The 26,895-nt window shown below is 40.1% G+C and overlaps 1 protein-coding gene and 1 long non-coding RNA gene across 7 annotated transcripts in view; one reads left to right on the forward strand and one right to left on the reverse strand.

Moving 5' to 3' along the window:
• Nucleotides 1-2,033: 2,033 nt before the first annotated feature.
• On the reverse strand, nucleotides 2,034-25,541 carry LOC112907037 (uncharacterized). 4 transcript variants are annotated; one of them, XR_012002436.1, is made up of 4 exons: nucleotides 25,248-25,541; nucleotides 24,435-24,538; nucleotides 23,631-23,744; nucleotides 13,292-14,059 (listed from the first exon to the last, which is right to left on the reverse strand). It is a non-coding gene; the product is annotated as an uncharacterized lncRNA (long non-coding RNA). The 4 variants fall into 4 exon arrangements; XR_012002434.1 differs by lacking the exon at nucleotides 13,292-14,059 and adding an exon at nucleotides 2,034-2,107 and having other exon boundaries at nucleotides 24,435-25,500; XR_012002435.1 differs by having other exon boundaries at nucleotides 13,412-14,059; nucleotides 24,435-25,500.
• Nucleotides 25,542-25,675: 134 nt separating this feature from the next.
• Nucleotides 25,676-26,895, forward strand: part of BRAF (B-Raf proto-oncogene, serine/threonine kinase) — a 177,857-nt gene continuing 176,637 nt past the window's right edge. For 2 of the 3 annotated variants that reach the window (XM_072762861.1, XM_025982227.2), the window contains exon 1: nucleotides 25,728-25,983. In XM_072762861.1, the coding sequence (XP_072618962.1) occupies nucleotides 25,852-25,983 (132 nt within the window). In that variant the 5' untranslated portion in view covers nucleotides 25,728-25,851. Of the gene's footprint in view, nucleotides 25,984-26,895 lie in introns of all 3 variants that reach the window. The other variant, XM_025982226.2, reaches the window with a different exon arrangement.

Consider the following 26,895-nt stretch of genomic DNA (forward strand, 5'->3'; position numbering starts at 1 on the left):
GCTTGGGGGAGAGGGGCAGAAGGAGAGGGAAAGGGAGGAGAGAAGCAAACTCCCCTTTGGGCATTGAGCCCTACCCAGGGTTCAATCTCATGATGCTGAGATTATACTCAGCCAAAAATCAAGAGTTGGATGCTCAACCAACAGAGAATCCTAACCAGTCTCAAGTGTGGAGCCCAACATGGGGCCCGATCTCACGACCCTGAGATCATGACCTGAGCTGAAATCAAGAGTTGGGAGGGTTAACTAACTGAGCCACCCAGATGCCCACAAAACATGTATTTTTATATGTCACTGCTGAAGGGTAAATTGGTGCAGCCACTTTGAGAAGCAACTTGGAAAATGCTAGTGTAGTTGAGGATGGGCATAACAATTCCCTTCTAGTTATAAACCACTGACACTTGCTATTTAATATGTGGTCTGTGGAGTCCAAGGGTCCCTTGCACTTGTGCATAGGAGATGTGGACCCCCATATTCATTGCAGCATTGTTTGTAATAGAAGAAAGAAGGAAGGGAGACTTAAATGCCTATTAACAAAAGGATAAATAGATAAATGTTATTATATTTATATGATAATTAAAATGGATGAACTAGAGCTTCATAAATCAATATGTATAAATCTCAAAAACACAATGTTGACCCAAAAAAGCAAGCTACAAAGTAATAGCTGCAGTATATCATTTGTGCAAAATTTTTTAAACTGTCAGATAAATCTATATCTTGCTCATGGATATACATGTGTGTATATGTATATATTGTGTACATAAGTGTGTGCATATATGTATATATTAGTGTGTGTATATATGTATATATAAAATGCAAATATAAAATGCATGACAGGGAATCCCTGGGTGGCTCAGTGGTTTGGCACCTGCCTTTGGCCCAGGGCGCGATCCTGGAGTCCCGGGATCGAGTTCCGCGTTGGGCTCCCGGCATGGGGCCTGCTTCTCCCTCCTCCTGTGTCTCTGCCTCTCTCTCTCTCTATGTCCAACATAAATGAATAAAGAAGTAAGTAAGTAAGTAAGTAAATAAATACATAAATAAATAAATCTTTAAAAAAATAAAATGCATGAGAATATGAAATTGAGGAAGTGGTCACGTCTGGAGAAGGAGGGAGTGATTACAGCTTAAGAGTTTCAGGGATTCAACTGTGTCTTTTTCTTTAATGCAAATTTGAAGTAAATAGGTAAAATGCCAATATTTGATAAAACCTGGTGATGGGTACCCTGGTGATTTATTGTTCTATTTTTCTCTGTGTTGGTAGTATTTCACAATTTTAAAAGGTGGAATTTGTAGAAAAGTAAATCAAGAAATTCAAGGCAAATAGTAGAACAAGAGCAAGGTAACCTAAAAAAGAAAAACAGATACAAGGAGGCAAATGGGGAGAAACACACTGGTCGGGAAAAGGACAATAGGACTTCAAATGCTGTTAGTTCAAATGCTGCGTAAGTGCTACAAACCACTGTCTGTGGTCCACTTAATTATCCCCATCTATTTCTTCTGTGATTTGCTAGATCAGAGAGAAGAAGAAAAGCCTTTTGATGCTAAACTTACTTGGGCCGCAGAGTACCTGGGGCATGAATGTACCCAGGGGAAGATTTTCAGATGCAAGTCTTTAGTCAACAAACCTGGTAATAACTAACATCTATTTTGTGCCATGTTTCAGGTACTATGCTCAGAACTTTGTGTGGATAATCTCATTGCACCTTCACAACATTACTTTGCAGTTGGTAGTATTATTAGTCACTATATCACAAATGAGGAAACCAAGGTGAGTCACAGGCTATGTGGTGGGGCTATGGTGCAGACCTAAGTAGAGTACTTCCAGAGGCCTCCTTCTTTTTTTTTTTTTTTTTTTTTTTTTAATTTATGATAGTCATAGAGAGAGAAAGAGAGAGAGAGAGAGAGGCAGAGACACAGGCAGAGGGAGAAGCAGGCTCCATGCACCGGGAGCCCGACGTGGATTCGATCCCGGGTCTCCAGGATTGTGCCCTGGGCCAAAGGCAGACGCCAAACCGCTGCGCCACCCAGGGATCCCAGAAGCCTCCTTCTTAACCACCTTGCAATGTGCCAGCACTGTTAGATACTGAGGGCACAGGACTGCACAGACCTGCAAGTACAAAATAAGTTTATTGACCTCCAATTCAGTTTCATCTATTCCTACTTGTTCAGTGGAAAGACTTCTGGTACTCTATTCGTTTGTCTTTGTTTGTTTTCTTTTTTCTTTCTATTCCTCACGCTGAATAATCTCAATTTAGCTAACTTTAGAGTTCATAATTCTTCCGTATGCTCAAATCTGATGTTGAACCGTGAGTGAATTTTAATTTCAGTTAGTGTATTTTTCATTTCCAGAATTTCTACTTATACATGATAATTAAACATGGTCACAACACTGTAAATTACATCTCCAGAACTTATTCATTTTATAACTAAAAGTTTGTACCCTGTGTTCAATCTCTCCTTTTCTAATATATTCTTCTATGGCTGGATGAGCCTGTATTCTAAGAAACTGTCCTTATCTACAAATCATGAAGATATTTTCCAATCTTTTCAGATGCTTCACAGATTTAGCTTTTTTTGGGGGGGGGGATTTAGCTATTTTTTTTTTAAGATTTTATTTATTTATTCATGAGAGACACACAGAGAGAGGCAGACACAGGCAGAGAAGCAAGCCCCATGCAGGGAGCCCGATGTGGGACTCGATCCTGTGACTCCAGGATCACGCCCTGGGCCAAAGGCAGATGCTCAACCACTGAGCCACCCAGGCATCCTGCTATTTTTTTTTTTTTTTTTTAAGATTTTACGTGTTTATTCATGAGAGAGAGAGGGCAGAGACACAGGGAGACGGAGAGGCAGGCTCCCTGCCAGGAGTCCAACGTGGGAGTTGATCCCAAGACCTCGGGATCATGCCCTGAGCCGAAGGCAGATTCTCAACCACTGAACCACCCAGGTGCCCCATGGATTTAGCTTTTATGTTAGGTCTATTGTCAGTCCAGAATTAATGTTTGCGTATTATATGAGATAGGTGTTAAGGTTCATTTTTTTCTGTATTGATATTTACTTGTTCTTTCTTTTTTTTAATTTATTTATTCATGAGAGACACAGAGAGGCAGAGACATAGGCATACAGAGAAGCAGGCTCCATGTGGGGAAACCCGATGTAGGACTTGATCCTGGTACTCCCGGATCATGCCCTGAGCCAAAGGCAGACATGCTTAACCACTGAGCCACCCAGGTGTCCCATGGTTTTGGCTATTATAAATATTATAAATGTAAAGTAATTTACATTTTTAGAAGATCACTGGCTATTATAAATAGTTCCACTATGAACATTCATGTACAAGCTTTTGTATGAACATATGATTTTTTTAAAGATTTATCTATTTATTTTAGAGAGAGGGGAAGGGCAGAGGGAGCGGGAAAGAGAGAGGATGTTAAGCATACTCCCTGCTGAGTATGGAGCCTGACGTGGGTCTTGACATGGGGCTTGATCTCAAGACCCTGAGATTATGACCTGAACTGAAACTAATAAATGGTTAAACAAAAGCAAGCCACACAGCCACTCCTGAACATATATTTTCAATCCTCCTGGGTATATACCTAGGAGTGGAATTGTTGGGTAACTCTATTGAACATTTTTAGGAATGGCCAAATTGTTTTCCACCATGGCTGCAGCATTTTACATTCTCATCAGCAATATATGAGAGCTCCATTGTCTCCACAATCTTGCCCAAACTTGTTAATTTCTGTTATTTTCTTCATTGTAGCCACAGGGTGGGTATGAGTTAGTATGTCACTGCTGTTTAATTCACATTTTCCTAATGGCTAGCAACATTGAGCATCTTTGCATATGTTCCAGCTTACTGGAAATTCATTGGTCATTTGGTTATCTACTCTGGAGAAATAGCTATTCAAATTCTTTGCTCACTTTTTAATTGGGTTACTTTTTTATTAATTGTAAAACTTGGGCAGCCTGGGTGGCTCAGCGGTTTAGTGCTGCCTTCAGTTCAGGGCATGATCCTGGAGACTGGGGATGGAGTCCCACATCGGGCTCCCCACAGGGAGCCTGCTCCTCTCTCTGCCTGTGTCTCTGCCTCTCTCTCTGTCTCTCTCATGAATAAATAAATATTTTTTAAAAATTGTAAAAGTTGCTTACATATTCTGTATACTAGACTCTTACTAGATATATGATTTGCAAATATTTTTCCCATTCAGTGACTTGTCCTTTACCTTCTTGGTAGTGTCCTTCGGCACATTAAAGCTTTTAATGTTGATGAAGTCCAATTATCTATTTTTAATTTTGGTTTCTTGTGTTTTAAAAGCTGTTGTGTAATCTAAAGTCATGAATATTCACTCCTACGTTTCCATCTACAAGATTCATAGTTTAACACTTATATTTATGCCTGTGATATATTTTGAGATATTTTTTGTATATGATGTGAGGTAGGGGTCCAAATTCATTCTTTTGTGTGTAGATAGATATCCAATTGTCTCAGCACCATCTGTTGAAAAGATTATTCTTTCCCAATTCCATGGTCTTAACATCTTTGTCCAAAATCAATTGACCACAGATGTGTGGGTTGTCTGTTGATTTTTAATAGGCCAACTGTCCAAAGAGGTTTCCCCTCTATAATAGATACATATTTGTCTGGATTGTTAGATAGTGTGTAAATCATAAAGCTTACACACATATTAGCACAAGTAATCCAAGTAAAAAAAAAACTATTAAGAAAACACACTAGAGGGATCCCTGGGTGGCGCAGCGGTTTGGCGCCTGCCTTTGGCCCAGGGCGCGATCCTGGAGACCCGGGATCGAATCCCACATCGGGCTCCCGGTGCATGGAGCCTGCTTCTCCCTCCGCCTGTGTCTCTGCCTCTCTCTCTCTCTCTCTGTGACTATCATAAATAAATAAAAAAAAATTAAAAAAAATTAAAAAAAAAAAAAGAAAACACACTAGAGAATGGGATGGAAGATGAGAAGATGAGATTGGAGATAAATTCAAGTCTGGTTCATACATAGCCTTTTAGGCCAAGGTATATCATTCGAGATTTATTTATTATTTATTATTTATTATTTATTATTTATTATTATTTATTTATTTATTTATTTATTTATTTATTTATTATGGATATCCATTCATGACAGACATACACAGAGAGAGAGGCAGAGACACAGGCAGAGGGAGAAGCAGTCTCCATGCAGGGAGCCTGATGTGGGACTCGATCCCAGGTCTACAGGATAAGGCCCTGGGCTGAAGGCAGCACTAAACCGCTGAGCCACCTGGGATGCTTTCATTTGGGTTTTATGCTAAATGCATTAAGAAGTCACTGGATAGGGGTACCTGGGTGGTTTAGTTGGTTGGGCATCTGCCTTAGGCTCAGGTCATGATCCCAGGGTCCTAGGATCAAGCCCCATGTCAAGCTCCCTGCCCAGGGGGAGTCCACTTCTCCCACCCTCTGCTCCTGGGCTCTCTCTCTCTCTCTTTCTCTCTCTTTTAATCTCCCTCTTAAATTAAATTAAATTAAATTAAATTAAATTAAATTAAATTAAAGCCACTGGATAGTTTTGAGCAGGAAAGTGAGATCAAATAATTTACATTTTTAGAAGATCAACTGGATGCCAGGTAAACTCTGGAACATAAAGTGGCAAGAGGAGAAGCAGGGAGATATTTGGAATGGCATTATAAGTATCTAAGTAGGAGATTATGATCACTTAGACAATTGTGGCAGAAGTGACAAAGGGGAGAAGTAGATTCAGGATATGTTTTGGGAGTAAAGATTTGGAGGTAGAGGTAATGGTTGGAGTGCTGAGGAGAGGTAAAAAGAGGGGAATCAAAGATGATTTCTAGGGACGCCCGAGTGGCTTAGCGGTTGAGCACCTGCCTTCGGCCCAGGTTGTGATCCTGGAGACCCGGGATTGAGTCCCACATCGGGCTCCCTGCATGGAGCCTGCTTCTCCCTCTGCCTGTGTCTCTGCCTCTCTCTCTCTTGCTCTGTATCTCTCATGAATAAATAAAATATTTTTTAAGAAAGATGATTTCTAAGTTTATGGTTTGAATAACTGGGTAGAAGATTGCTCAATTACATTCCTTCATTTGCTGAGATGTTTAAAACTAGGAGAGGAGAGGAACCAGTTTGGGGGGTTGGGTAAGCTTACTGGAAATTCATGTAGAGAACAGGCCTAGACCCTGAACTGCACAGGAGAAGTCATCATAGTTGTAATTACGTTGAATGTGCTCAGATGTGTCTTGTATGTTGATAAACAAGATATGTGACTCTCACACTGAGAAAGTAAACAAAAGATGACTTCAAGGATGGGAGATAGGGTTGGGAGAAGAAGAGGAGGAGGACAAGGAGAGAGTGGCAGGAGCTGAGGGGCAAGAAGGATGTGTCAAAGGTAGAAGAGGTGATATGGTATGTGTGTATATGTAGAAAGAGTTGTGTACTCTTCGATTCTGCATTAGGAATACAGTGAAAGCCCACTGGCATATAGCATAATCAAGCTACTCTTCAGGAACAAATGATATATTTTGACTGTGACAGGCACTAAATTTGTTTCATTAATCCACTGGGTCCTGAGAAACATTATAGGTATAGGCAAGATACTTAGAATACATATTTACAGTGCTGGTAGGAAAATTAAATAAGATGACTATCATTTATTTTACTGTTTGGCATATAGTTAATCTATTAATAAATTATAATTATTAAATGTCAAAAATAAAAGATCAGCATTAACATAAATTAATGGTGATAACAGCAATATGTTAGGAGGTACATTTAATTATTCTGAGGTCTGTTCTCTCAGTTGCTCTCTCCAAAATTGGTACTGTCTACAGAAACATATAGTTTACTGTATGTATGTCATTTTTACCTTTGTTTCACAAGATTGCAGCAATGAAAAATGCCAGATTCCTTAAAGACTTGCAGCTTGTGTTATTTATAAGAAAACTGTAAATAGCTAAGTGAAATGGAATTATTTTAAGATTTTTTTAAAAAGTAATCTCTACACCCAACTTAGAGCTCGAACTCACAGCCCCAAGAACAAGAGTCAAATGCTCCACTGACTAAGCCAGCCAGGCACTCTGAAGGCGAATTATTTTAATTAGTGATACTTAAAATTATTATTTCCCAAATATAATTATTTTATAAACTGCCATACATAGTACTTTTCAATACTCTTAAATCAATGAAAGAAAAACAAAAACAAAGTAAAAAAAAACCTAAGGACACCAAACAAGGGTTGCCTTGTTTGAATTACTCCTGGTTTCCATTTCTTTTACATTCTTTCTTTTTTTTTTTTTGATCAAAAATGTTTTCAACCTTATTAGAAATTTTATATAGGGGGACCTGGGTGGCTCAGTGGTTAAGAGTCTGCCTTCAGCTCAGGACCTGGGGTTGAGTCTCACATTGGGCTCCTCACGGGAGCCTGATTCTTCCTCTGCCTATGTCTCTGCCTCTCTCTCTGTGTTTCTCATGAATAAATAAATAAAATCTTTTAAAAAAGAGAAATTTTGGGATCCCTGGGTGGAGCAGCGGTTTGGCGCCTGCCTTTGGCCCAGGGCGCTATCCTGGAGATCCGGGATCGAATCCCACGTCGGGCTTCCGGTGCATGGAGCCTGCTTCTCCCTCTGCCTGTGTCTCTGCCTCTCTCTCTCTCTCTCTGACTATCACAAATAAATAAATAAATAAATAAATAAATAAATAAATAAATTTTATAATTTGTTATTTTGGTTTAAAATAAAAATGTTAAAAAAATAAATAAAATAAAATAAAATAAAATAAAATAAAATAAAATAAAATAAAATAAAATAAAATAAAAGTGTTGGGGATCCCTGGGTGGCTCAGCGGTTTAGCACCTGCCCTCGGCCCAGGGGTGATCCTGGAGTCCCGGGATGGAGTCCCACATCAGGCTCCCTGCATGGAGCCTGCTTCTCTCTCTGCCTGTGTCTCTGCCTCTCTTTCTCTGTGTCTCAAGAATAAATAAACAAAATCTTTAAAATAAAATAAAATAATAAAATAAAATAAAATAAAATAAAATAAAATAAAAGGTGTTGTACAGAAGCTTTTTAAAAAGCACAGCAAAGGAAACGGTCAACAAAACTAAAAAGCAACCTACAGAATGGGAGAAGATATTTGCAAATGACATATCAGATAAAGGGCTAGTATCCAAGATCTATAAAGAACTTGTTAAACAAATAACAAAATAATCCAGTCAAGAAATAGGCAGAAGACAGAACAGATATTTCTCCAAAAAAGGTATACAAATAAATGGCCAACAGACATATGAAAAAATGCTCAACATTACTTGACATGAGGGAAATACAAATCAAAACCACAATGAGATACCACTTTATACCCATCAGAATGGCAAAAATTAACAAGACAGGAAACAACAAATGTTGGTAAGCATGTGGAGAAAGGGGAACCGTCTTTACACTGTTGTAGGAATGCAAGCTGGTATAGCCACTCTGGAAAAGTGTGGAGGTTCCCCAAGAAATTAAAAATAGATCTGCCCTACGACCCAGCAATCAGACTATTGGGTATTTCCCCAAAGATACAGATGTAGTGAAATGAAGGGGAACCTGAACCCCAATGTTTATAGCAGCAATGTCTGCAATAGCCAAACTGTGGAAGGAACCAAAATGTCCTTTGACAGATGAATGGATGAAGAAGATGTGGTACAACAGAATTTTACACAGTGACTAGAAACAATGAATATCTACCATTTACATCAACATGGATGGAACTGGAGGATATTATGCTAAATGAAATAAGTCAATTGAAGAAAGACAATTATCATATGGTTTCACTCACAAGAGGAATATAAGAAATGCAGAGGACCATAAGAGAAGGGCGGGAAAACTGAATGGGAAAAAATCAGAGAGAGAGAGAAATCATGCAAAACAAACTGAGGGTTGCTGTAGGGGAGGTGGGTTGGGGGATGGGGTAACTGGGTGATGGGCATTAAGGAGGGCATGTGATGTGATGAGCACTGGGTGTTATATGCAACTGGTGAATTATTGAAAACTACATCTGAAACTAATGATGTACTAAATGTTGGCTAATTGAATTTAAATTTAAAAAAAAGAACCAATACAACTATTTAAATTTTTATATTCTAAAATAAATAAGTATATAAAACAAATGTGTTAACAGAGGCAATCTACATTTTTTTAAAAGATTTTATTTATTTATTCATGCGAGACACAGAGAGACAGAGGCAGAGAGACACAGGCCGAGGGAGAAGCAGGCTCAATGCAAGGAGCTCGATGTGGCACTCGATACTAGATCCTGGGATCATGCCCTGGGCCCAAAGCAGACGCCCAACCACTGAGCCACCAAGGCACCGAGGCAATCTACTTACCTGCTGATGGTATTTTATTTATTTGTTATTATTATTTTTTTTAAATTTTATTTATTCATGAGAGACACACAGAGAGAGGCAGAGACACAGGCAGAGGGAGAAGCAGGCTCCACGCAGGGAGCCAGATGCGGGATCAGATCCCGGGTCTCCAGGATCAGGCCCTGGGTTGTAGGCAGGCACTCAACTGCTGAGCCACCGGGGCTGCCCCTGCTGATGGTATTTTAATTTAAAAACTGTCTTTGACAACAAAATAAGAAGAGCCAAACACTATACCCTGTAATACACTGAGAAAAGACACCTTGTTAATGAGATAACATTTTTTCAGTAGAAGTTTGCACTTCTCCCCCAGAGTAGTCTTTGCAAGGTACATATGCTTAAGTGTACATATCTATTTGTTAAAGGGAAGGGCATTTATTTTTAAAGTTTTACTTTGAGTCCATTAATGACAATGGAGATGATTATAGTTAATTCATATTTATTTCTCACTTTTCTCCCCATTAGTTTCTGTCTGCCATATAAATGTCTGCTTTGCCTATTTTTGTGGCTTTTTAAAAAAGTTTCTTTAATATTTTTCCTGGAGAAATACATCACCTCTCGTCATCAAAAACAATTGAGAAATGTATGATGTCTTATAATTTCTATTATTCTTTCTTAATAACATAAAACACTTTCTTTTTTTCATAAAACACTTTCTTCATAAAGAATAATAAACCTTTATTAGTCTAATTAGGAATAAATAAAGGGAATAAAAATATACAGAATTAGGAATGAGACAGGAGACATATCAGAGACAGAGTGATTAAAAGAATTCTAAGAGAATACTACATACAGTTTTATGTCAACCAATTTGAGAAATAGGATAAATAGATGATTTTGCATAAACAAAACTGACCCATGAAAGATGGCATACGAAACAAAACAATTACTATAGATTGAATTGAAGAAGTGTTCAATTCTAACATTGTAAAATGCACCAAACCTACCTGATTGATTTCTTCTCTCTCTCTCTCTCTCTCTCTCTCTCTCTCTCTCTCTCTCCTCTCTCTCTTTCTTCTGTATACTCAACATGGGGCTCTATCTCACAAATCCAAGATCAAGAGCTGATTGCTCTACTGACTGAGCCAGCAAGGTGCTATATGATTTTTATTTGTTCTTTAAAGAGCATAAAATTTCAATGTGATTTAAATTATTCCAGGCTATTAATGAAAAGACAGAAAAGCCACTAATTTACTTATTGTAGACCAGTCTCATTTATGAGTATAGATACATATTTCCTAGCTTATGAATATAGATACATGATTCCAAACAATTATATCTAATATAGTAATGTAATCAAGTTTTTTTGAGGTGGTTCAATAATAGGAATTCTAGGGGATCCCTGGGTAGCTCAGCAGTTTAGCGCCTGTCTTCGGCCCAGGGTGTGATCCTGGAGTCCTGGGATCAAGTCCCACATCAGGCTCCCTGCATGGAGCCTGCTTCTCCCTCTGCCTGTGTCTCTGTCTCTCTCTCTTTTTCTCTCTGTGTCTCTCATAAATACATAAATAAAATCTTTAAAACAAAAACAAATATATTTGAATCTGGAACACTGCTTAGACTCCAGCTGGGCCCATGCTTTAAGAGAACACTACAATATCTGACAGGAACAGTATAAAACTAAGCCAAGATTTCCAGATGTTATTAGACCATATCATTCATATGATTCATTTCATTCAAATGAAGATATATTTACTGAAAACTCAAAATCACAATGGCTTATAGGGACTTAAGCTAAACTATCAACTGGTAGTTTGAACTTCAGCAGTCCATGTAAAACAGGCTGTAATTATTTCTGGGAGTCTCCAAAAGGAATGCTTCCCAGGACCAGGCAGCCACATTGCCCAATTCCAGGGGACGTGATTGATACTGTGTCCTGGGTGAATGTCACTCCCTGGAGCACAACTGAGATTTACACTAAATAACATGTGAATGGTGTCCATGGAATAATGTAACATTGACCCTATGACATTGGTTTACAAACCAATTCCCATTCAGGTTCTACTATGCTCTCTCTCCTGTTCCACTGTCCTTGACATTGTCTGAAGGAGAACCACTGATGCTACTGTTAAGGGTGCTCTTTGCAGGCTCTCCACTACTCATGCCAAAGATTCAGACCCCTGGTAATTCCAGAGTCACTGCCTGCACATTGCCAAAACAAGCTGGGTTCTGTGCAGATATAGGGAGAAAGGCTTGCTCTCTACATCCATGGCACTTTGCTTCCCAGTTGCTCCAGCCCAGGACCACACAAAGACCCTCACCAAAGTGTCCCATCAGCTTCTTCTCTCCGTTCATTCTCCAACTCCTGCAAGCATCTCTCAGCAGTATCCCGAACCAACTAAATCCTTCTTTGCCACAGAAATAAGCAAGCAGTAGGTATAATTTGTCTCAATACATAATGCACCAACATCTCCATGTATCTTCTCCCACCTCCATCCAAAAGGACAAAGAAGGGCAGCCCAGGCGGCTCAGCAGTTTAGCGCCACCTTCAGCCCAGGATGTGATCCTGGAGACCAGGGATCCAGTCCCACGTCAGGCTCCCTGCATGGAGCCTGCTTCTCCCTCTGCCTATGTCCCTGCCTCTCTCTCTGTCTCTCTCTCTTTGTCTCTCATGAATAAATAAATAAAATCTTTAAAAAAAAAAACAAACCCCAAAGGACAAGGAAGCATATATCTTTTTTTTTTAAAGATTTTATTTATTGGGCGCCTGGCTGGCTCAGTAGGTAAAGGATGTGACTCTTGATCCTGGGGTTGTAAGTTTGAACCTCAGGTTGGGGGTAGAGATGACTTAAAAATAAAATATTTAAAAAAATGTGCATGTGCTTTTGGGATCCCTGGGTGGTGCAGCGGTTTGGCGCCTGCCTTCAGCCCAGGATGTGATCCTGGAGACCAGGGATCCAGTCTCACGTCAGGCTCCCTGCATGGAGCCCGCTTCTCCCTCTGCCTATGTCTCTGCTTCTCTCTCTCTGACTATCATAAATAAATAAAAATTTTAAAAAAAGCTTTAAAAAAAGATTTCATTTATTTATTCATGAGAGATGGGGGCGAGGCAGAAATACAGAAATACACGCCCTGGGCCAAAGGCAGGCACCAAACCGCTGAGCCACCCAGGGATCCCCAGGAACCATATATCTAAATCAGAATACTTAACATTTGTGGCTATTTTAATTGTGACTTTATATATGTATATATGTGTGTATGTAATGTAATATATTGAAAGCAAAAAATGGAGTACTTGCTTTATACCTAGATCCATTCTAGAAATAAAACTTTGTAACTTTGAATTTTTCATTCCCACAGAGAATAATTAAATCAATCATACCCAAAGATGTGTGATTAACTCTAGGCTGTAAACTTGCCAGTGAAATAAATCTTCAGGGGAAGAGAAAGGAAAACTGGTTTTATACCTCCCATAACTTCAAGTTTCCATCTAGCAAGGTCAAATTACAAGGACAAGTGTCTTGAGGAGATTATAATGGCCTTGAAGTAATTGGTCCAGTTCCACATTAAGAAGAAACCTTTAATATCGTTTATTGCTCACAAAAACCTTGTAACAGGCATGTCAATTCCATGAAGGGAGTAGATATTTTCAGACCCAGGAAAAATAAACTAGTTATGATGACAGGTAATCCTCACCTTGAATACTTCAATACTTAGCTATCAGTTCTTGAAACAGAAGGGTTTTAAATGTCCTTATTGTTTCCATTATGCCTTTAGCTTATTCATTTTTAGCTAGAGGCATCTCTAAGCATGTTTCCATATCAGGTTGGGAGTTTCAGTCTTGATCTATGTATTGAAAAACTTCTGAAGGTGGAGTAATATTATGAAGCTGCTGTCTGCATTATTCTTTTGTCAATCAGGAGCAGTAACATTCAACTTCATTTTTTTATATGAATTTATTTTTTATTTGTGTTCAATTTGCCAACATATAGAATAACACCCAGTGCTCATCCCGTCAAGCGCCCACCTCAGTGCCTGTCACCCAGTCACCCCCACCCCCCGCCCACCTGCCCTTCCACCACCCCTAGTTCATTTCCTAGAGTTAGGAGTCTTTCATGTTCTGTCTCCCTTTCTGATATTTCCCACTCATTTTTTCTCCTTTCCCCTTTATTCCCTTTCACTATTTTTTATATTCCCCCAATGAATGAGACCATATGTTTGTCCTCCGATTGACATTTCACTCAGCATAATAGCCTCCAGTTCCATCCACGTCGAAGCAAATGGTGGGTATTTGTCGTTTCTAATGGCTCAGGAATATTCCATTGTACACATAGACCACATCTTCTTTATCCATTCATCTTTTGATGGACACCGACGCTCCTTCCACAGTTTGGCTATTGTGGACATTGCTGCTATAAACATTGGGGTGCAGGTGTCCCAGAGTTTCACTGCATCTGTATCTTTGGGGTAAATCCCCAGCAGTGCAATTGCTGGGTTGTACTGATTGAGTCCAGCCTGGCTGTCTGCCATCACTATAGCCCTGTTCCCACCCACAAGCTTCTGCTTGTAACCTTTAAATGGTACATCTTCTCTTCAGCATTTCAAAAATCCTTGGGCCTACTCTCGTCCAGGACAATCCACTGCACTTATGTTTGGAATGTTTTAAATAATGTGAAAGGTAAACATGATAAAGTGTTTAATCTTCTCATTAAAAAACAGAGTTCTAAAAAAAATAAAAATAAAAATAAAAAAATAAAATAAAAAACAGAGTTCTTGGCCTCTTAATTTCCAAATATCTAACTTTCTTCCATAATTTTAACAACTAATAACACCTCCTAGAGAGTGAATTATTGTCCTCTATGATATCAGGGAAGATATGTTTATATTCAGGCAAGAAAACTTCTTGAAAGTGCCGCCTAGAGAACCACGCTAATTTTAGTGTGAGAGACATGTCAATATATAGATTGAAGGATTTGCATAATTAGGATATTTGCCTCTCAAAGCTATTGTTACTTTAATATATACAATACATAAACTCTAATCAACATGTACACTAGCAATCTAAATCAAATATATTTATAAAATTGTTAAATTAACATTTGGTTAAATCCAATATTGAGTCATCATAATAATAAGCAGGGATGTAATCCGGGCAGATGCCAAAACCAGAAACTAAGATCCAGGAGAAAAAAGACAGCTAAAAACGTATCCAAGTAATAAATAAAAGAGTTTTAAAAGGGAAAAATTTAGATTTTCCTTCAGAGGAGGGCATCCAACGTGAAAAAGATGTGAAGATAAAAGACATATATTTACTAATCTGTTGTTGAAAAACTTCAAAAGTAACTGGATTCAAATATTAAAAGATTACAAGGATTAACTCGAAGATTTTTGTTACATCAGTAACAGAATATGGAATTAGTATTTATCTTTTTCTTTATTTTTTTTAAAGATTTTATTCATTTATTCATGAGAGAAACACAGAGAGAGGCAGAGACATAGGCAGAGGGAGAAACAGGCTGCAGGGGGTCCGAAGTGGGACTCTATCCTGGGACTCGAGGATCACGCCCTGAGCCAAAGGCAGACGCTCAACGGCTGAGCCACCCAGGTGTCCCCCTTTTTCTTTAATTTTTAAAAAAGTTTATTGAGGTAAACTTAATATACAAAAAATTGTACATATTTAATATGCATATTTTGATGAGTTTAGACATAGGCATACACCTGGGATATGATCATTGCAAACAAGGTAATAAACATATCCACCACCTCCAAAAGATTTCTTGTTGTCCTCTTGCTTTTGGCAGGCAGGGGGGAGGGACTAGTATTTATTTATTTTTAACTTTTTTTTTTTTTTTTTTTTTGAGAAAGAAAGAGAGAGAGACAGAAGGGCAGAGAATCTTAAGTTGAAAGCAAGAGTTAACACTTAACCGAGTCACCCAGGCACCACCATATTTATCTTTCAATAAGCAAGTCAAAAGGTGGTGGCACCAACTGAGATTTTTTAAAAATACAGGTTGAGCAGCTGTTAGAGCATAAAGTGGGGAATGTAGGGCTCAGTCTCGGATTTGTGGAGTTTGCAACGCCTGTGACACATTTATGTACAGACATGAAGTAGGTACAGAAATGAAGTAGGTACAAAAATGAAATAGGTTGTTGAATACTAAAGGTTGAGTCCAGGTAAAGACATGTAGACTGTAATACACACATTTAGAAGTCATCATTGTAAATAAAACCTATGGAATGGATATGAGGGTAAAAGGAGTTCTGTGAGGAAAGAAATGGGAAAGGATTGAATCCTTTTTCCCCAGGTTATTTCCAATTGTGAAAATTGACCCTAAAAAGGAAGCCAAGAAAGAACTGACCTTTTTTGAGAAGAACTGGCAGTGTGTGGAATCATGAAATCTAAGGCAATAGAGATTTTCCAGAAAAAGTAAACAGCTCACAGTATCAAATACAGAAAGAGGAGCAACATCTCATACTATGAAGCAGGGAGATAAGAATTCGTTAAAAAAATGCATGTTTGCAATGCAAGTTTGTACTTGGGGTCATTAGAAGCATTAGAGTTCATGTCTTTATGCCTCTATTTTCTCTGTGATATAGGAAGCAAGATCTCACAGAAAGGTTTCTGTGTCTCAGAGAAAGGCATAAAGCAAAAGATGAATTTGAAAATCACTATTAGAGACATTAAATATGAACCAGTAATATCTGTGATGTTGAGTACTATTAAATGTTTGCTCTTTATCAGTCTACTGTGGAGGTGCCTGGTGGCTTAGTCCATGTAAGCACTGACTCTTGATTTAGGCTCAGGTTATGATCTCAGGGTCGTAGGATCCAGCCTCGTGTTGGGCTCTGTGCTGGGCACCAGGCCTGCTTAGGATTCTCTCTCTCTTTCTCCCTCTGCCCCTCCCCCCTCGCTCTCTCATGCACTCTCTCTCTAAAAAATAAATAAATAAAAAATAACTTGCTTTTAACAAAAACAAAACAACAACAACAACAACAAAAAACAAGGAACAGTCTACTGTATACAAGGCTCTCCCAGAGCAATGGTAATTGTTAGAACAAACAAAAAATCTGAGACTCTAAGTATTGTTCAGATTACATAAAAGCCTAGTACAGTTTCTGGTACTCAGTAGCTATATAATAAATATTTGTTGAATGAATGAAAGAAGTGAAGAAATGACCATAAGACACCATAAATATATCTTAAGAACAAGTTACCAGAACAGGTGTTGCTATAAATATTTACAATAAAAGTGCATTACAAATATATACTTAAAATAATGTAACAACATTTACGATAAGAGATCTCTATTTGATATGAAGAGTACATCACAGGGTCTTATTAAACCTAGAATGAGGGGCACCTGGGTAGCTCAGTGATTGAGCACCTGGCTTTGGCTCAGGGCATGATCCAGTGGTCTCAGGATCCAGTCCTACATCAGGCTCCCTGCATGGAGCCTGCTTCTCCCTCTGCCTACATCTCTGCCTCTCTCTGTGTTTCTTATGAATAAATAAATAGAATCTTAAAAAAAAAATAAAACGAGTGAAACACAGCAAAAATGTTATCTCATGGACTCTTATTGTCTATGAATCATGACACAAAAAAAGGTTTAATCCCACTATCAGAAAATAAAAGAATTATAAAACTAGACTAATCAGGAATTGATCCTATGTAAGAAGACAGTAAATGTAAGAAGAAGGTAAGACATAATGTAATATTAATAGTAGTACATGACTAGCAAGTTTTTAATTGTCTGAAAAAACATTCCTTTGGAAACTTATGACAATGCTTTATCATAAGTATGCACTGCTTTTATATAATAAAAGAGAAATTTCCTCCAACATTTAAAAAGATTTTATTTTTTTAAGATTTATTAACTTATTTGGGCAGGGTGAGAGCATGGGGTTAGGGTGAGAGCATGGGGGACGTGTAAAGCAGGCAGAGGTAGGGGGAGAGAGAAAATCTCAAGCAGACTCCACACTGAGCATGGAGCCAGACATGGGGCTGGATCTAATGACCCTGAGATAACCTGAGCCGAAATCAAGAGTCAGACACTTAATAGACTCAGCCACTGGGCACCCCTAAAGATTTTATTTTTAAGTAATCTCTATACCCAATGTGGGACTCAAACTCACAACTCTGAGATCAAGAGCTATATGCTGTATTAACTGAGCCAGCCAGGCACGCTCTTTAATATTTTTTTTAAATCTCAAATATACAGAAATGTCAAAATAGTACTACAAACAAATGACCATATCCTTTATCTAGATTCCCTGTTAATAAATTGTTGCCTTTTATTTATCTCCATTTTTTTCTGAATCATTTTAAAGTAAATTGCAGACATAATGCTATTTCAGCCTTAAATACTTCACCTTTCATCTTATAACAGTAAGGATATTATCATTAATTCACATTTATTCAAAATTATTATTTAATATATAGCACACATTTAAGTTCCCCAATTGCCCCAAAATTGTCTCTCATGGTTTATTGTCTTATCCAGCATTCAGTTAAATTTCATGTATTGCATTTGGTTGCTAAAGCTCTTTAATCTCTTTTCTCTGTAATCTCTTTTAAGGTAGGATAGTCTCTTTGACTTTCTGCCCTTGACTTGTTTTTCATAGTATTGAATTTTTAACAATCTTTTTTAAAAAAAGATTTTATTTATTTATTTTAGAGATGGAGGGCAGGGAGGAGCAGAGGAAGAAGAACAAGGGGTTCCACAACCCAGTGCAGAAACTGATGTGGGGCTTGATCGCATGACCCCAAGATCATGACCAGAGCCAAAATCAAGAGTCGGATGATTGACCAAATGAATCATCCAGGCAGCTGCATAAAATTACATTTTTGAAGAGTTAGATTTGTTTGTCTTATCTAATCTCCCACATTCTGGATTTGATGGTTTCCTCATGGGTACGTTCAAGTTAAACATTTTTTGGCCCCAGTATTACATAGACCATGCACCACATCAGGATTTGTTACATAATGTTGAATTATCCTCCTATTGGGGATGCTGAGTTTAATAGGTTGGCTAATGGAGGGACTGCTATTGCAAAATATACTTCCCCCTTTGTAATTAGTGAGAGGTCTGTGTGGTAGCATTACAAAACCGTAGGACTGCCCTGATCCCCGACAGTTTCTTACTCAGTAAGACTTTCAGCAACTATTAATGGTCCTAACCTGGAGTAATTATTACACTGGTGGTGGCAAAATGATTTTTTTTTTTTCTAATTCTATCATGCCCTTGCTCTGGAGTATACCAAGGTGCATACTCACAAGCTCACTTGATACATTTCCTGCCCCAGATCTGGAATCTGCCATTTCTCAAAGGAGCCCTTATTATGTGGAATGTAGAATCGCATTTCAAAATCAAGATCTAGGTACTAGGTATACCTATTGATACTCCCAGGTACCTCTTTCAGTGCACAGAGCTAAGAATATATGAATCTATACCTATGCCTGTACATTTATATAAATGTGTGTATATACATATATACACACACACATTACATATAAATAGTCAGGGGTATATAAATACACATATATACTATATGCAGGCATAAATATACAGATACATATTATATAAGCATTTACAAATATATATGCTTACATTATATGTATTACATAATATATGTACTTTCCTAATTCTATCATTTCTTCTCTGTATAATAACTAGTATACATTCTTCTAAAATTATACATATATACATGTTCACAGACACATTATTTTTCTCTAAATCCTACATTAATATAGTTATTCCAATTCAAATCCAGCACCACAGGGTTCTTCAACTTCTGTTCACAATGTGTTTCTTTTTTCACAGTAAGAACCTAGATTCCCAACACCATCATATGTGATCATTTGCTCTACCCATAATAAATACAAATGTTTCAGAATTACAAAACCAATATCACTACCAATAATAAGCCTTCCATATAAAGTTCAAGATTCATTAGCAGTGCATTTTGTTCTTTGAATCTATTCCAGTCAGTACTTAATCAGAAGCAGAAGCACTAGGAACATAACTAATAGGAATGTATTACAGAGATTTGGTCTTAGGCAAGCATGGAGCTGTTTAAACAGTCTAGGTGGGCAGCCTGGGTGGCTCAGCAGTTTAGCACCGCCTTCTGCCCAGGGCATGATCCCAGGGTCCTGGGATCGAGTCCCACATCATGCTCCCTGCATAGAGTCTGCTTCTCCCTCTGACTGTGTCTTTGCCTCTCTCTCTGTGTGTGTCTTCCATGAATAAATAACTAAAATCTTAAAAATAAATAAATAAAAGATATACTCAGAGAAGTCTTATTCTCTTCGTATCTCCTACACCCTGTTCTTACTCATCCTTTATCAGGTGCCATTTTCATTATATATGCAGTTTCTCTTTGCTTCTTGCCAAAAGGTAGCATACTGCATATAGTCTACTGCACCATGAAATAAAAGCAAACTTAAGAAAATTTAACACTCCAAATTACCGAATTCACAAAGAATATTTCTTGTGAGAGGTAGTATAAGAGGTAGTATAAGCAGGATGAAATAACATACTGATATAAATATCCTTTGGTAAATGTTAAAAATATAATATCTACAGTACTTTTGGAGTACTGAAGTTGTTCTAAAACTTATTGTGATGATGGTTGCCTGACACTATGGATATACTAAAAATCAGTGAATTATCTATCATTTAATTTTACTCATATGTAGAATTTAAGAAACAAAATAGAGAAACATAGGGGAAGGGAGGAAAAAATAAAACAAGATGAAATCAGAGAGGGATACAAACCACAAAAAAAAACAAAAAAAAAAAACAAAAAAACCCACAAGAGACTCTTGATCATGGGAAACAAACAGGGTTGTTGGAGGAGAGGGGATTGGGGGGGGTGGGGTTACTGGGTGATGGACATTAAAGAGGGAATGTGATGTAATGAGCACTGGATATTACATAAGACTGATGAATGAACCACCTCTACCTCTGAAACTAATAATACATTATATGTTAATTGAATTTAAATTAAAAAAAATGAAAAAAAAATCAGTGAATTGTCTACTTTATTTTTTTTAAGTAGGCTCCGCAGGCCTTGAATTCACGACTCTGTGATTAAGACCTGAGCTGAGATCAAGGGTCAGGCATTTAACTGACTGAGCCATTCAGGTACTCCATGAGTTATCTACTTTAAATCCATATCATATATGGATTATATCTCAATAAAGCTGTTATTTAAAAATTAAAAAAAAAGAAATATAATATCTAATACATTTCATGAATCTAAAAGCAAGGTCTTCCTTCAAGAATTAAAAAGTTTGAGAAATGTAAGTTCAGTTGAGGGGATGACAAGAGTGCCTAATTCATGACATGACAACAGGGAAGGACAGAGAGAAAACCTAGACTTGATACAATATCATTTTATTAAAACAAAAACAAAAATAAAAACAAAGGTTTTTTTGTTGACTCCAAGCTTCATACATATCAACAATGAGGTGCAGTTGCTTATATGATTTTTTTTTTAAGATATTTTTATTTACTTATTCATGAGAGACACAGAGAGAGCGAGAAGCAGAGACACAGGCAGAGGGAAGCAGGATCCATGCAGGGAGCCCGATGTGGGACTCAATCCCAGGACTCCAGGATCACACCCTGGGCCGAAGGCAGGCACTAAACTACTGAGCCACCCAGAGATCTCCTGATTTTTTATTATATTAACAAATGCATGCAATCAGAGTTTCTATTTTTTTGTTAGTTGGATCCAATTGGAATGATGTACAATGCATGGGATGTTTTAAGAGGAAAATTGAATAGTACACAGAAAGCTGAGAAAATGCTTTGAGGAAAAAACTAAAGAAACAGAACTCCCTTCAAATATTTGAAAGCAGTTACACAGGATAAGAAATAGACTTGTCCTGTGTTCCTCTAGAAGGCAAAACAGACCAGAATATAGATATCATAAAGAGGAGGGTTTCAATACAATTTCAGGAGAAAAAAAGTTACCATTGAATGTACTATTTCAGTGAGGTCCCCATCACATTTGGATAGAGTCTAGAATTCCACTGAGAAGATTCCAAGTATCTCTCAGCAGGAAGGCTGCCCTGAATCAACTCTATGATTCTATTTTCTATTCATACCTAAATAGCTTCTGAGAGTAGCCTTCTATTAATACAAGATGTGTTATTCACAATATAATGACCTTGATTCATAAAGAAAACACTAAATTGCAATCAGTTATATATCATTGAATGTGGTTGGAACTGTAGAAGCTTCCTAGAAGCTGCTTATTTGTTTTCTAGTAGTTGCCCACATTAATGTGGATCAGACCTGGTTGGGCAGGTCCAGCTGATGAGTGGGACTATCCAAAGTCTATTCAAATGCAAGATTCAAGATAGAAAGACCAGCTGGAAAGAAACTGGAAGAGAGGGTCAGACATATCAGCAAGATTGCTTAGTGTTGTAGACATTAACTACAGCAAAGATCTGAGGAATGATCCTCACCTAGATGTGTTTTCCAGTTTCCTGTGAATACATGAATGCCTTAGGGCATAAAGAGACTGTAAACAAAACCTAAAAGAACCACATTGACTAAACTGTTAAGACTTTACAATGCAAGATAATACTTTTCTTTTTTTTTAAAGATTTTTATTTATTCATGAGAGAGAGAGAGAGAGAGAGAGAGAGAGAGAGAGAGGCAGAGACACAGGCAGAGGGAGAAGCAGGCTCCATGCAGGGAGCCTGACATGGGACTTGATCCCAGGTCTCCAGGATCAGGCCCTGGGCTGAAGGCAGCGCTAAACCGCTGAGCCACCCGTGCTGCCCAAGATAATACTTCTTTGATGCCCATATGACACACTACAGCACAAGAATGAGTTTTTTTGAGGGTGCCTGGGTGCCTCAGTTGGTTAAACAGATGTTTAACCTTGGGCTCAGGTCATGATCCTGGGATCCTGGGATCAAGTCCCGAGTCAGGCTCCCTGCTCAGTGGGAAGTCTGTTTCTTCCTCTCCCTCTGCTCCTCCCCCCAATCATGCTCTCTCTTTCACTCTCTCAAATAAATAAAAACTTTAAAAAAAAAAAAAAAAAGGAGGACATGTGGAGGTGTTTTTCCTGTTTCTGTGCAGATCACAAACTGGCTTGGCTCATTACATGCTCCAAGAACACAGAGCCATACTTTTGGGTAGTGAGTTTCAGCACAGCATGCTGCCAATGGCAATATTGAGATATGGGGGAGAAGTGCCCAAGAGGAGACAGGCTCTGTTCTATGGCCAAGGACCTGCATTTATTTTTGCCTGTAGTGGTAAGAAGCTACAGAAAGAAGGTAAGGGCTTCTTTTTTTTTTTTTTTTTTTTTAAATCTTTATTTATTTATGATAGTCACAGAGAGAGAGAGAGAGGCAGAGACATAGGCAGAGGGAGAAGCAGGCTCCATGCACCGGGAGCCCGATGTGGGATTCGATCCCGGGTCTCCAGGATCGCGCCCTGGGCCAAAGGCAGGCGCCAAACCGCTGCGCCACCCAGGGATCCCAGGGCTTCTTCATTAGTATACTGAGATATGTCTTAGTAATGTCCCCAGTAATAAAAGGGGGAGGATTTGAGTGCAGAGCCTCCTCTGGAGAAGGTAAAAGTGACTATTTCTAGAATAGCTAGTTCATTAATCTAAATACAACCTGCCTGTAAATTAAACACAATTGTAAATTCTTTGACCCTTCTTCTATTGAGAGGTAGGATTTATATGCCTTTTCCTTGAATTTAGCCTAGACTTAATGACTTAACTCTAATCCAATACAATGCAGTAGAAATAAAAATAAAATAAAATGCAACAGAAATGATACTGTGCGACTCTGGAGGGAAGGTCATAAAATGCAATGCAGCTTTCACCTTGGTTATAGAAACACTAGCGTCTGGAGCCCTCAGCCACCTTGTAAGAAGTCTAACTATTCTGAAGCAGTCATGCTATGAGGAAGCTCAGGCCACATGAGGAAAGTATGTTTGGGTATTGTGGCTGACTGCCCCAGCTGAGGTACCAGCTTCAACTACCAGGCGTAGGAGGAAATATTCCTCTAGATTATTCCAGTCCCCACCCATTGGGACACCTCCAGGCACTGAGCCTTCTCAGCTGAGGGTCCCAGACATCATGGAGCAGAGACAGCCATCTCTGCTCTGCCTTGTCTGAATTGACTGAGAAGGTACTTCATATTTTTTTTTTTAAGGGAAAATCTGTGTGATCCTTACAATAAAGCAGTTAGGCAGGTTGGGCTAGCATTATTACCACCTTCCTTTTACAGATTAAAATAACAACAAACAGGGATTCAAACTTACCTTCTTTCAGATTATACAGCCAAGATGTGGCATGCTGATTCTGATCTTTGTATCCCAAAGTTTATGCTCTTTGTATATTTTCCCATCTGGATCCTATGGGGGCTTTAGAATAGCCTAGGGAAATCAAGCAAGATATATCAAGAATTTAAAGACAAGGTCAGAAAATATTGAGTGAATAGAAGCTAACAAGAATCAATATTAAATGGATGAGATCAGTCAACCTGTGGAGAAATAACTATGTAAGATATGATTTACAGATTGCTGCTGATAAAGAAGGCTATAATTTATAATGGAACCAAAGAAAACAAATGTCAGAACTTTGAGTGTTATGAAGAAATAGCATAATGATATAATTTTTTTTAGGGTCTGATTTTTTAAAAAACGAAATAGGACTGGTAAAGGAAAAAAGTGCTGCAAGTTGTGTGTGTGTGTGTGTATGTGTGTGTGTTTAATAAAATCAAGGGTAAACGGTGCCATGACTGGCTAATGGTGCTATTTTAGTCACTTCGAAAGTATGTCCTTACAGTAAAGAAGGGTGCTTCAGACCAATATAGCTTGATGACATTATCCCTTATGATAATTTTCATTTACTTTTGCCAAACCACTTTTGATTGATTGATTGATTGATCGATTTACAAGTTTGATTTAAGTTTAGTGCAAGGAAGACTTTTCTACTTGGAAGAGAAAGTACAATGAAGCTAAGAAAACTACCATGCCTACTTGATAGACGGTACTTCCCATTTTTCATTGAAGAGGAATAGGAGTATTCTGATTAATCAAGCAGCCTCACGCACAACACCTCACCCCTAGAGTAAGGATCAGCTCCTGGACTCATAGTGACTCAATATGCAGACATCCCGCTTCAGAAGTCAGTAGTACACCTTCCATTTCTTTAATCCCGGTGAATACTGTAAGGAGATAACTGGTGAATTCCCTCCTCATGGGCAGTAAAAAACTGTAGTTCACTCAAAGTTTCTCATGACTTGATGTTTAGGTTACTCTGGTGATCAGAACTCTCCACCACAAGGAACCCACAGTAGCTTCCATTATGTTTCTCACTCCTTTTTCTCCGTTCCTTACATTTTTTTTCCCCTCCCTGAATATTCCCGTTTCAAGATAAATGCATTTTTTAATAATGAACTGGGTTTCCTTAATTTCGTCCTGTAATTGGGCCTCACCAAGGGAATCCAACTCTCCTCTTTGTTTCCATGCCTAGTTTGCACAGATAACGCCTTGGAACATTCTATTCTGTTTAATTAAGCACTTAGGAGGTTTTGAAGCTATCTTGAAAAAAAAAAAATAATCAAAGTTTTGATGCGTCAGATGTCTAGAATGCTGCGCCTTGTGCAGGCCCTCGCGTGTGGGAAAGTCTCCCATTTGCATTCGTTGACTGCATCTGGAGAAGGAAAAACTTAAAGGTTTTATTCCTCAACGATGATAAAATAAATAAAGGTTTTATTCCTCAGCTTTTTTAGACTTCCACTTAGATCCACTTTCACAGGCCAGGCTCATCAACGAGTCGGATGCAAAAATCATTCTGATTATTTTAGCTGTTCCCTAAACATATTTCTATCAGGTTGGGCTGGACCGTTCCCACCGTGGGGCTTCGAGCCTTACGTTTACGACACAGAGAGACGCTCGCCGTCCTGGGGCACGCGCAGGTACTACGGGGCTTCCCCGTCTTCCTCCCTCTAGGATTCCAACGTCTCCTCCAGCAGCCCCGCCCGTGCTCTTGTAGTAAACCCCACGTTCCAGGGCGCGTTTAGGACAGAAGCACCGAGTCGGAAATCGCAGCCATGGCAACCGCGGAGCCGAGGAAACGTGCGCGCGCGAGGGCGGGCACGCGGGCCCGGGAAGGAACCCTCCCCTGACGACGGCGCGAGGGCGCTCCTCGGATGACGTCACGCACCCGGGTGACGTCACGGCCGTGACACGCGGGTGACGCCGTTGCCGCGGCGACTTGTAGTCGTCTCCGCCCCCTTCCCCCGCCCCCCCTCCCGCCTAGCGTCCTTCCCCCCGTCCCCTCAGGCTCGGCTGCGCCGGGGCCCGCGGGCCGGTTCCTGAGGTGGCCCAGGCGCCCTCCCGCCGCCGGCGCCGCCCCGGCCGGCCCTCCCCGCCGCCCCCCGCCCTCCGCCCTCCGCCTCCCCACCCCCCGCCCTCCGCCTCCCTTCCCCCTCCCCGCCCAGCAGCGGTCGCTCGGGCCCCGGCGCTCGGTTATAAGATGGCGGCGCTGAGCGGCGGCGGCGGCGGCGGCGCGGAGCAGGGCCAGGCTCTGTTCAACGGGGACATGGAGCCCGAGGCCGGCGCCGGCGCCGCGGCCTCTTCGGCTGCGGACCCTGCCATTCCCGAGGAGGTGAGTGCCGGCGCGCCCTGCGCCCCTCGGGGGCTCTGGGCTCGGCTGGCTGGGGTGGGTTTTTGTTTTTTTGGTTTTTCGCGGGGGGAGAGGGGAGGCGGGTGGTGGTGGGAAAGAGGTGGCGGTGGGGGCCCTGCTGCCGTCAGCCACCCCCACCTTCGGGGACTGCGGGGTGGGAGCTGGGCATCCCCGCCTCGTCCCTCTCCGTCATGCAGCTCCTCGCTACGTAAACACACACGGCGGCCCAGGGGGGTTTCCCGGACGCGCGCCCCGCTGGGGGGATTCGGGCGGCGGCGGCCGGGCGGGAGGCTCAGCAGCAGGGGGCGAGACTCAGGGTTGGTCCGAGAAGGTCACGGCCGCCTGAAGGGTAGCCAGGCTCTCCTCGCTTCGGTGTTTTCATTATTTGGGGGGTGGTAGTGCGGGGGGGGGGGGGGGAGGGTGGCGGCATCCAGGTGAATGGATGCAGGTTAGACCCCAGCCCGAGTGGCTGCTGTGATTGTGCCTGCATGGCCCTGGGGATGCTGGGGCGCATCGTTCCCCGCCACTGCCCCCACACCCCCCCTTTTCAGGCCGCTGCCCTTCCCTCCACTTTTCTACTTGTTTGAGGATTTCTCTTCCACCTGCTTTACCCAGCAGATGCTTTTGATGTAACCTTTACTTTTTTTTTCAGCCTTAAATACCGCTGTTTGCGTCCTCCTTCCCATCCCGGTGTCGGGTCCCCCAGTTCTTCTGTCTGATGCTCTGTCGCTGAGTGGTAAACCATCACCCCCCCCCCAAACCCCCCCAATCCTGTTCCCATCTGCCGCTCCCGTTCTTTGGCCGATTGTCGGACCTGCCAGCTTTCTAAGCCTCAGTTTCTACCCGAGACCATTTTTGCACTTCTCTTACCTAGTCCTCTTTAGGCCGTCTGGA

Source organism: Vulpes vulpes, chromosome 7 (assembly GCF_048418805.1).
Source record: "Vulpes vulpes isolate BD-2025 chromosome 7, VulVul3, whole genome shotgun sequence".
In the NCBI taxonomy this organism is placed as follows: Eukaryota; Metazoa; Chordata; class Mammalia; order Carnivora; family Canidae; genus Vulpes; species Vulpes vulpes.